At 36.2% G+C, this 13,348-nt stretch overlaps 2 protein-coding genes across 2 annotated transcripts in view; both read left to right on the top strand.

Moving 5' to 3' along the window:
• Nucleotides 1–4,468, top strand: part of LOC145292797 (MAM and LDL-receptor class A domain-containing protein 2-like) — a 100,886-nt gene extending 96,418 nt beyond the window's left edge. The window contains exons 23-24 of the mRNA XM_080138836.1: nt 3,730–3,817; nt 4,386–4,468. Coding sequence (XP_079994962.1) covers nt 3,730–3,817; nt 4,386–4,468 — 171 coding nt within the window. The remainder of the gene's footprint in view (nt 1–3,729; nt 3,818–4,385) is intronic.
• A 572-nt stretch (nt 4,469–5,040) lies between these two features.
• Nucleotides 5,041–13,348, top strand: part of LOC145292796 (MAM and LDL-receptor class A domain-containing protein 1-like) — a 497,041-nt gene continuing 488,733 nt past the window's right edge. Inside the window, exons 1-3 of the mRNA XM_080138835.1 lie at nt 5,041–5,065; nt 5,596–5,754; nt 10,353–10,532. Coding sequence (XP_079994961.1) covers nt 5,041–5,065; nt 5,596–5,754; nt 10,353–10,532 — 364 coding nt within the window. The remainder of the gene's footprint in view (nt 5,066–5,595; nt 5,755–10,352; nt 10,533–13,348) is intronic.

Raw genomic sequence — 13,348 nt, 5'->3', positions numbered from 1 at the left:
TATATATATATACTAGCGGGGTACCCGGCGTTTGCCAGGTATTTGTAGGAGTGTGTGTAAAGGGGGGGGTTAAGTAAAGAATAACCGAAGTAATAACCCTGTTTCAATATTACAAAAAAAAACGATGTTAAACTTCCAAAAAAATCGGAAAAACGAAAACAGAAAAAAAAAATTGAACAAAACGAAATAAAATGGAAATTATGCATTATATTTTTATTTTAAAAAAAATGGAAATAGTCATTTTTTAGCGTATAAATGTTGGGAAATAAATGGTAATTAAGCAACGTAAAAGTAAGCGTGGTGCGTTTCACCCAATAGGAAGAGTCGAACGGAAAGACAGGGTAAAATTCCATTCCAGTTTTTTTAAGCAACTACGAAGTGCAGAAAACCGCATCCGATGTTCGTTCGTAACTGTCTCTTGTGAACGATCACGCAACGGTGTAAATGGGTGGCGGGGGAAAGAGAAATTGATTAGAGAGAAAAGATTTTACTACTTGCATTGATCTTAACCGATTTTGGCAGTGTACTCTCAGCAGAAAAATAAAGAAATCTACGATTAGCGATGAAGGGGAGATGTAATATGCCTATAACACACCTCAGATATTGTGCTGAAGTTTGTGCATATTATATTTGCATGAAATATCTTGATTTTTAATCCTATTAAGGTCCAAATCATACGGGAAAAATTGAGTTCATTATATATATATATATATATATATATAAAAGAAGATAGATAGATAGAAGATAGAAGAGAAGATCTCTCCCTCTCTCTCTCTCTCTCTCTCTCTCTATATATATATATATATATATATATATATATATATATATATATATATATTCATCCTACATTCTACGCAATTATGCGCAATGTGGAGAGTGTGCATGGAAGAATTATATGTAATAGTGAAATGAAACTAATCATCTAATAAGGAACTATAAAAATGAATATTTAATTAATGAACACTCGTTTTTTTATTATATTTTTACCCTAAACAAGGCACAGTGCCACTTTGATGTAGGGGGCTACTATCAAGGACATGAATTGCAGGAATACTATGTGGAGAGTTGAGCAGCAAGATGTCTGTTCACATTACACTTGAACTTCTGCATATCTTACATCTAGGGATCTCTACTGTATATATATGCAATTCTCTATCTATATAAAAGCCAAGTACGTCCAAGTAGTGAATACTGTTGCCATATCGTGGCAGGAACTGCTAAAAACAGCCTATCCTGCCTTGACAGAGTACAAAATAGACTTCGTGGCTTAGTGGGGGATGCCCTTTTCTCTACCCTGCAACCTCTCTCCCACAGAAGAGACGTTGCGAGCCTATCCTTGTTTTATCGTTATTTCCATGGCAGATGCTCGTCTGAACTCCAATCTCTGGTCCCCCTCCTCGCCAATCTTTCACGAAAAACACCCGTCTAGCTGAATCCACTGGGAAAAATTTCCCCCCACTCTATATCTGTGCCTAAATCAAAACGTGGATTCCATGAACAAAGCTTCTTTCTTAGAACTGCACGCCTGTGGAACTCTGTTCCGTCTGCCTGCTTCCCACCGGACTACAACTTGGATGTCTTCAAGTCCAACGTTAACAAATTCCTAATGAACCCCCCCTTAAGTAAACACTTCATCAAATCTCCACACTAACGTAATGCACTTGCAATAACCCTTATCCCTGGGTGGCTTCCGGGCCTTGATAAGTGGTGATCACTGTGTAAAAAAAAAAGAAACTATTAGAGTAGAAGGCTTTCTTACATCTAGGGATCTCTACTGTTTAGGAATGGGACTTTACTGCTTGTTAGGTTTGTCGGGGGTATTTACGTTGAGGGGGTACAAGGGTTTGTAATTCGTCGGAGCATCTACCATTAAATACTTGTAAAACAGGCAGAGGGATGCAATATTTGGTCGATGGGACAGAGGCTTAAGCTTAGATGACAATTCAGGATCTATTAGGTTGGCGACTCTCTTTTTAACCCTGTCCAGGAGTAGCAGATGCACCAGCACAAATGTGACAACAATACTCCATACATGGGCGAATAATGGCAATGTAGAGATACAGGATACTTTCAGGTGACATTAGTTTTAAGAGGATATGCAAATTAGTTAACTTTCATGAAGAAGTCGCTCGCATATCTATGACTGAATATATTAAGAAGTTCTTTTTAATAATTTTTCAGTAAAAAAAATAGGTATTTGATATCAACGTCAGAGGGAGAAAACTCTCTCTCTCTCATATATATATATACATATATATATATATATATATATATATATATATATGTATATATATATATATATATACATATATAAAAGTTAACGTGTTTGTGTGTCTGTCTTTCTATCTGTCTGTGTCTGTGCTCTGTCAATTTTCAGTCTACAGACTCAAAATTTGATAGACAGGGTACTAAGATTTGGGAACATCTATGTGATCGGTTTTCGGCCAGAAATTTTGGTGTTAAGGGGTCAAAGTTCAAGGATTTGACCTATGAGAACTCTACCAAACTCCTCCGACGATTTGGGGTCTAAATACTTGAAATTTTAGATATCGGTTCCTTGGACATGGATCTAACTTAATAACTCGATTTGAGCCCAAAACAATAAATTTGAAGGGGTCATAATAGAGGTCAAATTTTAAAAAATTGACCGTTATTTTTGTTTTGCTTTGTTTTTGTTTTGTTTTTTTGCTCAGCATACACCCCTAAACACCCTGGCAACGCCGGACACCCATGCTAGTATATATATAAAGTGAAAATGTCTCTGCGTGTGTCTGCGTGTGTCTGACTGTGTGTGTACATTTCCCTGCCAAATAACTATCCATTTTCGGTCTACAGACTCGAGACTTAACATTAGGGATATTGAGATGTTGGGAAAATTTTTTGAATTAGTTTTCGGCCAGAAACTTTGCTATTAAGGGTCAGTTCAATGATTTGACTTTTGAAAACTCTACCAAACCCTCCGCGAATTTGGAGTCTAAACACTTAAAATTTTAGATATAGGTTACTAGGACCTGAATCTAGCTTTATAATTTGATTTGAGCCCCAAAAAATAAATGTTAAAGGGCTATAATTAGTGTAAAAGCTGTTAAAAATTGACCTCTGCAGTCTCTACCAAATTACTTAGCCAATTTTTGGTCTAAACATTTGAAATTTTGCATAAAGTGTGTTAAGACATAGGGCAAGCTTTTTAATCGTTTTTTTTTTCTTTTGGCTTCCCAGGGGTCAATGTTAAAAAAATGTGACCTTTGCGGTGTCTTGCAAACTAATAAGACAATTTTGGGTCTAAGCATCTGAAATTTTACATAAAGGGTATTCAGACATGCAGCAAGCTTTTTAATCAGACTCTACCAAACTGCTCCGCGAATTTTAGGCTTAAGCACTTGAAATTTTAGACGTAGATTACTTGGACATTGGTCAAACATTTTAATTTAATTTTAGACCAAAACAATAAATGTTAAGGGGTCAAAATTGGGGTCAAAGTTTTTAAAAATCGAACTCTGCGGTCTCTACCAACTTTTCTCTATGGTAGTTAAGGAATCCTATTATATAGAAAGGCATTACCATATACATATTCACACGTTTTAATATATACATAGGCACATAAAGTTATGAACAGTACATAGGGCCCGAGAAAAGCTGGACCGAACTGCTAGTATATATATAAATCTTAACTGGGGAAATGCAATAATTGTTGATTAATTATATATTCATTTTTTTTCCACTTTTCAGGTTGTTCTCTCAGCCGTTGTGGGAGAAGCTTACGATGGAGATATTGCTGTTGATGACGTATCGATAATCAATGGTGATTGCGTTGATTGTAAGTAATATGTTTAAATTGATATGATGCCACTAAGCTCGAATTAACTTTGTTTTCACTCTTATACACCCTAAACAAGGTATAATGCCACTTAGCCGTACTGTGCTATTATGTGGGTCCATACCTAGATGGACACTATATGTAACAGAGCGCATGTGCGTGCGTATGAAAATATCTGAATCCGGAGGATGGATGGCAAGCAAGTGTATTAGCCGCAAGTGCAGGATTTGAGTGTGTATACAAATTGAGAAGTGTGATCGGGCTTGCGTCTGAGGAAAAAGGAAAAAAGGACACCACGTTGTCGGGGAGAAATAAAGTCGGCGCCGAAAGAGACGGACGTGTAAAGTGAAGGCGAGAATGAGCTGGCTGTAGCCAGCGTGCGGTTGGAAGAAAGAGAATCGTGGACAAGTAGAAATTGACCTGTGGCAGCGAGAGATTTTTAAGCTGGCGTCGTGACTGGGAGAAAGGGCAACTGTAATGAACGATGTGTTAAATAAAAGAAAAATGCCGACTCGGATTTTTATTTTCTTGTGTTTGTTTGTTTGTTTGTTTGTTTGTTTGTTTGTAGCTGCGAGTTTACAGATGTTTGTTCAGATTACATTTCAACTTTTGCATGTTAGCACAGTAAGGAAAGCAGAAAACAGAAGGTGAATTCTCAATAAAGTTTTACAGTAGAAAGCTTGCCGGCATGATGCTTACAGTGAAGGGCCGCGATTTTTCTACCTGTCGAGTTACTCGGGGTGTTTACTTTAAGCAGTCACAAATACTAAGAATTCGCCAGAACACATTCCATTAAAGTATTTGTAAAACCGACACATTGCGATGATGAAACGGGGGTTGGAGCTTGGTTAATAATAAAGGACTAATTCGATTGGAGACTTTTTTGGACCCTGTTCCATAGAAGGTACTAGTAATAGATGCACTAGCGCAGATGCGTGAACAATAACCCATGCATGGTAGCTTTGTAATGATATAAGATATTGTCAGGCATCAGTAGTTTCTAGCATAATACAGGAAGACCACTTCAATGTATTTGTTCCAATTCATAATAACTGTGAGTATTAATCCGAGGAGTATAAACGACCATGAACAATGAGCTCTGTTTTGGATTGCTACTAGTCATGGTTACCGGTGGCTGAGAATGGTTCTTTTTGTAAATGTTTAAAAGAAATAACTTTAGTCTTAGTAGCGTTTGCCATGTAAAATTTCCTATTCTTTTTTAAATGATTGCAAAACGCGCAGTTGAAAGTAATAGACTTGTCCATGCGTAGAACAAAGCTTTATGGTCGATGTGTCATATGTAGATATAATCTTGACATTTTTTTGCATATTTATTTTTTTTTTACATATTTATTTTTTTACATATTTATTTTTACATATTTATTTTTTACATATTTAATTTTTTTACATATTTATTTTTTTGCATATTTATTTTTTTTACATATTTATTTTTTTACATATTTATTTTTTACATATTTATTTTTTACATATTTATTTTTTGTACATATTTATTTTTTACATATTTATTTTTTACATATTTATTTTTTTACATATTTATTTTTTTTTGCATATTAATTTTTTTTTACATATTTATTTTTTTACATATTCATTTTTTTACATATTTATTTTTTTACATATTCATTTTTTTACATATTTATTTTTTTACATATTTATATTTTTACATATTTATTTTTTTACATATTCATTTTTTTACATATTTATTTTTTTACATACTTATTTTTTTTACATATTTATTTTTTTACATATTTTTTTCGCAGATATAACAAATGCTTATCTAACGTGTGACTTTGAAAACAAAAACATTTGCGGCTTTATTCAAGGAACGGCCGACACATATGACTGGACATGGCACCACGGTGGTACGCCAAGTGCATCCACCGGACCAAATACTGATCACACGTTTGGTACTCCTTCAGGTAAGATATCGTTTATTTTTTGTTGTTGTTGTTTTGTTTTTTACGGTCAGTTTGCTTCTTCATTCATCTGCACACTCTATGAATCTAGAAGAGTTCCTTCTCTTTAGTCGTTTAAGGCATTGTAACTCTTTAGACACTAATAGACATTATCATTATTATCATCATCATCATCATCATCATCATCATTATTATTATTATTATCATCATTATTACTATTATTATTATTATTATCATTATTACTATTATTATTATTATTATTATTATTATCATTATCATTATTATTATTATTATTATCATTATTTTTATTATTATTATTATTATTATTATTATTATTATTATTATTATTATTATTATTTTACTCACTATGAGTTCTAACACGGCTTATCATCAGAGATCGCTCACAACAAGCTATGGCCTCCCCAAATTTCCAGTACTCGCAACCTCTTTAGATAACTCTTGTAAATAAATTTGCTATATCGCAACAGCCGTTTACCATTGACTTATAACTGGCAACGTCCAGTGGTTTTCATTGAATTTTGGTGTCAATAAGCCTCGTGAAGGTCGTAGATTTCCTTAAACACAATGAAGGTCTGATTAGCGCTTTCTATACTCATTTTTTTCATCCCATTTTATCTTTCTCGAGTATTTGACCAGTCAAAGTTTTTTACCGTAATCGAGAGTTTTCTATAAAATTTTAGCTATTTTCAGCATTACCGTCTGTTGTATATGCTCAGTCTTCCCATTGATTCCGATTTCTCTCAATATCTTTTTCAAAGTTATTTTGGACTATTTCAGGAGCTCCTATAATTATTGGTTGTATATTGATTTTTTTTCATATATCTTTTAGTTCTTCTGCAAGTTCAGCGTACTTGTTTCGTTTTTTCTGTTTTTTTTTTACATAGGGATCACCACTTATCAAGACACAGAGGCCACTCGAGGATAAGGGTTAATCAGTATACATTAATCATTGTGATTTTAGCGTAGTAAACATTAGTGGGAGTTTTGTAACTTGGATTACTTAGGGGGACGGTTCAATAAGAACTTGTTCACGTTGGATTTGAAGACAATCAGATTGTAGTTAGCTGGAAAGCAGGCAAGCGGAATAGAGTTCCACAGATGACCAGTTCTAAGAATGAAACCTTGTTCATGAAATCTACGTTTAGGTTTAGGCACAGATATACAGTGGGGGAAATTGTTGATAGTGGTTCTGGCTAGACGAGTGTTTTTCGTGAAAGTCAGGCGAGGGGGGGGGCATAGATTGAAGTTCTCCACCCCGTGAGCTGATTGGACGGCAAATTCTACATTTTGCCGGGTTCTTTCTTTTTTGTTTATCTTTATGACGCTCGATCTTCATACTTGGATAAGTTCATCTACTTGTAATTATTATTATTATTATTATTATTATTATTATTATTATTATTATTATTATGAATGAGGTTGAAATATTATTATTATTATTATTATTATTATTATCATTATTATTATTATTATTAATGAGGTTGGAACATTATTATTATTATGATAAAGCAATAGAAGCACTAGATGATGATCTTCGATCTGTAGTGGAATGGTCACATCCAATGCTACCAAGACAAAACTCATTTCCTTCAATAATTACAAGAAACCTTCTCTACCACCAATAGCAATGCCCAATGACTCTTTATTTGAAAGTACATCCTTTAAACTCCTCGGCCTAACGCTCTCAGGAAACATGAGTTGGAACAATTACATCGAGAGTATCGTCAGGACCGCTGCAAAGAAGGTAGGTTCTCTCTACCGTGCTAGAAAGCTACTAACGCCCAAAAGTATCATATACCTCTATAAGGCCACCATTTGCCCATGTATGGAGTATTGTTGTCATATTTGGGCTGGTGCATCTGCCACTAGTCTCTCGCTCCTAGACAAGAGAGTCGCCAATCTGATAGGTCCTTAGCTGTCATCTAAACCTGTCTCATCGATGAAATGTTGCATCCCTTTGCCTTTTCCGCAAGTACTTTAAGGGTGAATGCTCTGACGAATTGCAAGCACTTGTACCCCCTTGACGTAAATATCCCCGACAAACCCGACAAGCAGCTAAATCACACCCCTTCACAGTAGAGATCCCTAGATGTAAGAGAGCCTTCTACTCCAGTAGTTTCTTCTCCAGGACAGCTAAACTTTGGAATTCCCTGCCGGGTCCCTGTTTCCCCAACTGTACTAACATGCAGAAGTTCAAGTACAACGTGAACTGACATCTTGCTTCCCAACTCCCTACATAGTACTCCTGATGTCCATGTCCCTGATAGTAGCCCCCTACAACAAAGTTGCTATATGCCTTGTTTGGGGTGAAAATGTAATAAAAAATAAATAAATAAATTAAAAAAATAATGCAGGATGCAAAGAAGAAGAAGAGGAATCTGAGCATAGCATGGATCGATTACAGAAAGGCTTATGACATGGTTCCTCACTCATAGATATATGAAACACTATTGATGATGAAGGTTGCTGAGAATGTGGTAGGGATTTTGGAGACAAGTATGGCTCAATGGAAAACGTTGCTGACAGCAAACAGAGAGGAGATGGGGCAGGCTGGCATTAAACGTGGGATATTTCAAGGAGATTCGTTATCGCCACTTCTTTTTGTAAGGATAATGATGCCACTGAGCATCCTCTTGAAGAGAGAAAAACTGGGGTATAACTTTGGATCTGGTGACAGACGCCTCAAACATCTACTGTTTATGGATGATTTGAAAATATTCGGTAGAAATGAAAAGAAAATGGAGAGACTTGTAGAACTTGTGGGGACATACTCATAAGACATTGGGATGGAGTTTGGGATTAGTAAATGTGCGGTGCTGGTGATGAAAAGAGGAGTAACGGTTCATTCGAATGGAATAGTGCTGCCAAATGGAGAAATCATGAAAGAAATAGAAGATACAGATATAAGTATTTAGGAGTGCTGGAGGGTGTAGGCATCATGAACAGAGAAATGAAGGAACAAGTCAGGAAGGAGTATCTTAGAAGAATGAAACTAATTGCAAAGTCGAAACTGTATGGAGGAAACCTAATGAAAGCAGTAAATGCATGGGCAGTCAGTGTTTTGAGATACAGTGCAGAAATTTTAGAATGGTCTTACAAGGATTTGAATGCCATAAATATCAAAACAAGAAAAGTTTTAGCAATGTTTGGTATATTTCACATTCGAAGTAGCCTAGCAAGGTTGTATCAAAAGAGGAAGGATGGTGGGAGAGGATTGAAAAGTGTAAAAGATTGTGTTAGAACCGAGGAGATGTCGTTGACGGAGCATGTGGTTAGAAGTAAGGAGTGGATGCTTAAGTGCAAGAAATGCTTAAGATGCAATGAAGTGGAGGTATGTGAGACCAAGGCTGATTATGTGAAACGTATGAATAGAGAAAGGGCACAGGAACTGGCTAGGAAGAAAATACATGGAAGGTTCTTCCAGGATATAGCAGAAGTGGCTAATGAAAGATCATGGCAATAACTTAGAGCTGGGTATCTGGCTAATAGTTCTGAAGCTTTTGTTTGTACAGCACAAGAGCAGGCATAAGGAACACGATTGTTCAAAAAAATAGTTCTAGTAGAGGAAGTTGCTGCAGAATGCCGGATTTGTGGTAAGACCTCAGAGTCAATTGAGCACCTTGCAGCAGGGTGTAGTGGACTTGCCCAGAGAGAGTACCGCAAAAGACACGATCGCATTGGACTCTGGATATATTGGGAGGTGTGTAAGAGGGGGGGTGAAGTGTGCTGGAAATGATTTGAGGAGGTGCCTGATGAAGTGAGAACAAATAAGGATGGCAAGGTGGGACAAAAGTGTCATAACGACCAAGCATTTGGAACATAATCGTCCGGATTTGGTCGTCATTGACAAAGTCTCAAAAAACTGGCAGATTTTAGACTTCTCAGTACTCTGGGATAAGAATGTGAGAGAGAAGGGGAACGAGAAGTGGAGCAATTATGCTCCATTGGCCTTGGAGATAAGGTGTATACACGGGGTTAAAACACAAATAATCCCGGTTGTAGTTGGCACACTAGGAGTAGTATCAAGCGGTCTGGAAGGACAATTGAAAAAAACTACAAATCCCCAATGTTTTACGTGGCCTTCAGAGCTCTGCTATTGTAGGTACTACCAACATCCTTAGAAAAACCCTTGATCTTTTAAGTTCCTGGTTAGGAGCCGAGATTGAGGGAAATCCTCTGGAAATGAAATCAGTTCCTATAAATAGAATCCTTCTTCTTTGAGGAGGCATACCCAAATTGAACACCAAAAATATTGCAATAATACATGATTTAATTCAGAATTATTTTCATTTTGGGATATTTAGGTTCAATGTCATTTCGGCACGGTGAAAATTACACTTCTGTTGATAATGGCCGTTATGTTTACCCTAAGACTCACTATTTGGTCCATATTGTAGCCAATGAATTTCTGCATCTCATATTAAACTGTAAGCCTGATCAGATAAATCGTTTAACTGTTTTTGTTCATATATGTTTTGTTTTTTGTTTTTTATGATGCGAGTGCATTTGCGTTGCTTGCTCTCTGCATTGTTAACTACTCGTCTATGATTACTAAGTATGTTTTTTTGTCTAACTTGCAGGGCACTATATGTACATCAAAGGTGCAAACCCGCACGGCTTTTCTCGATTGATTTCCCCCGAGATCCATACAACGTACACATCATGTGTACAATTTTATTATCACATGAAAGGAAAGGTTGGAGATTTGTATGTTTATCTTACTACATCCAGTACTGTCGACCGGATTTGGCATCGCTCAGGTAGGTAAAAAAACGGACAATACCAAATTACAGTGTAAATTATCTTTGCTTCGTGTATATATATTAAGAATATGTATTTTTAAAAAGACTATGCGTTCATTAATCAGTGTTGCTACTATCTGTTTCTACTGCTTTATAGCTCTTTTATCTTCTCTTACCGCTGGATATATAGATTGTTATACACCCTTGTTGTCGTCATGAACACGGCTTCTTTTCCTTCATGATAGCATTTGACATATACTGACAAGAAGACAGTTTGGTTATGGGGTCATCATTGCATTCCGTACTTGCCAATGTATATATGTAATACTTTGGGGAAATGACATTAGGATCCAATCACTAAAGCCAACAATGTGGCTATGATATGTGGATGACAAATTCATACTCTGTATTCACCAGGAAGATGCTCAAATATTGCTGAACTATGTGAAATCTATCTGTCAAATCTATACGTCAATCTAATTAGTTTAAGGCGGGAAATGACTATCATAACAAATTATCATTCCTAGATGTGCTAATACCTCAGAGGTTTGTGCTATTTCTATATATCATGCATTTTTTCACTATGCAATATCTAAACTGCAACTGCCACCATCCATAAAATGTAATCAAAGAAATTATCCGTTACCTACGACACAGAGCAAAATATATATGTAATAACAGCAATACATTTCAAAAGATGAACAGTTTAAGAGAAACTCTCCATCGACAGAGCAGTCCTGGATATGACCTTAAACTATATCCGATTGTGAGGCCCCAGCTTTGCGGGCTTTGGGAACTGTGGAGCCACCCTTTAATTGTCATTGCTCCCAGGTCCACTCTAACCCGGACTGGTAGTACCTGTTAGGGTTCCAACTATGGGTTAAATAGAAACCGACTTTTAAAAAAATATATACTCTATTAAAAAATTGTTCTTCAAAATCACTGGATTCGGCATTAAAATAACCTGAAAAGGGTTGATATGTCGTAAAACAAAAAGAAACCAACCAACCATCAACAGGACATTACATCAGCTCCAAGAAGATCAGCCATCAAAAAAGGCTACCCGAAAACTCACCATAGTTTGTATACCATACATATATTTTATATAAAAGTTTATGTAAAAAAAAGAGATAGTCACATAAAAAAGAACGATGTGCACTCGTGAGTGAGAGAAGAAAAGACAGAAAAATTGCTAAACGAATAGCTTTAGTTTGCTAAACCTGGCCACACCGTATTCGCTAGCCCTTATTAGTCAATCATTTATTTCAGATAGATCAGATGATTTTAATTTGTTTCCTCGATTTCCTAGTCAGAATTATTTTCTAGAAACACTTCAGGTACTTTAAGGATGTAACATATGAAGGGTGTCAACATCCAAATGAAAGTTTTTCTTTGGAACGACCTGAATTTGAACTTGGCACACCTAGATCATTAGTCGGTGTATTTAACAACTAAACCATCCTCACCTCTAGGCCCACATTGGTGACAGATCCAGATATGAGTTTCCTACTTGCACACGCACAGATATGTTTAAATAAATGTATTACTTAATATAAACAAAAATGTCGTGTACAATAAGTTCCTTTCTATTAATATTAGGTTGAAAAAAAGTTTTTGCGGTTTTTAAAATTTTAAATTCAGATGAATATATCTCGGTTCAAAGAGTTCTTAATCGAAATAAGCATAATCAGAATCAACACTCTTATGCCAACGCAAAAACGTGTATTTAATGTATAGTAATGTAAAAATCTTGCGTTATGGTGGCGATGTTTTTGATATCGCTTAGGTTTTCGAAGTATTGTTCATGCAGAAATTTGTTGAGAGGCTTGAAAAAGTGGTAGTCTGTAGGTGAGAGGTCTGGGAAGGCAGAGTTTCATTCCCAATTCGTTCTTCTGCAGGGTCGTTTTAGCAACGTGCGATCAGACATTATTGTGAAGGAAAATTGGTCCTTTTCTGTTGACTAATGTTAGATAGAAAAGTAAAGAAAAATAATGACATAATTCACTGTTTGTTGTTCAATCCTACTGTGAAGGGATCCCTTCCCAAGGGATCCTTTGTCACGTAAGAGACAATCCTTGGTCACAGAACCAAAGTCTGACGCTATCCTAGTCGCAGGTCAACAAAGTGTCACCCTATGATCGTCCAAGTCATTATCTTTGTCAAGAACGACTCGATGTAACTTCTTCGTTGTGTGGCAGGACCCCGTTTATCGCGCGGGTTGGTCTTCAGTTTGCAGTCGGGTGTTCGTCATGCTTCTCGCGTCAGGGTTGTTCCTAGGTCGACGCACTGCACTTGAATTATAAACATCACCTCTCCAGAACCCTGAGTTATTACTTGTTTTGAGTACAAACTTTAAAAATGATATTGTTTGTCGATTTTCATAAAAAATGAAACTCACAATCCTAATCTTTCTCTCAGCAGGGTTTTTTTGCTGTCCCCCGGGCACACCGGATGATAATTAAAGAATAAAATTCATATTTGCCCGGCCTTTTCTAGTGCTTCGGGAGTCTCAGCCTTCCTCTAGTGAGAAGAGCAACAGCTCTGGGAGGGTCACATCACATTACACCTTGATTATAAATTTCTAAACACGCATTAGTATACTGTTCTGTTAGAGAGTGAACATTTTTGGAGCACTTATCTCATTTATAAGTCAAACTAGCGGAACTTGTAGAAATTCCACAGGTATTCAATCATATGTAATATATTGATGCTGACATTCTGTAGATGTTCAGCGTAAATGGAGACGCTCTAATATTATTGTAGCTCTTTTTTTTAACTGCAAAACTATTTATCTAAGCTAGCAGAGACAAAGGCGTAATCCAGTCATAAAGTAT

The sequence above is a fragment of the Euprymna scolopes genome, chromosome 14, assembly GCF_053919585.1.
Source record: "Euprymna scolopes isolate OS-2025 chromosome 14, ASM5391958v1, whole genome shotgun sequence".
Classification (NCBI taxonomy): Eukaryota; Metazoa; Mollusca; class Cephalopoda; order Sepiida; family Sepiolidae; genus Euprymna; species Euprymna scolopes.
The sequence above is the reverse complement of the archived record's forward strand: the minus strand, read 5'-3'. Positions and strand labels throughout refer to the sequence as shown.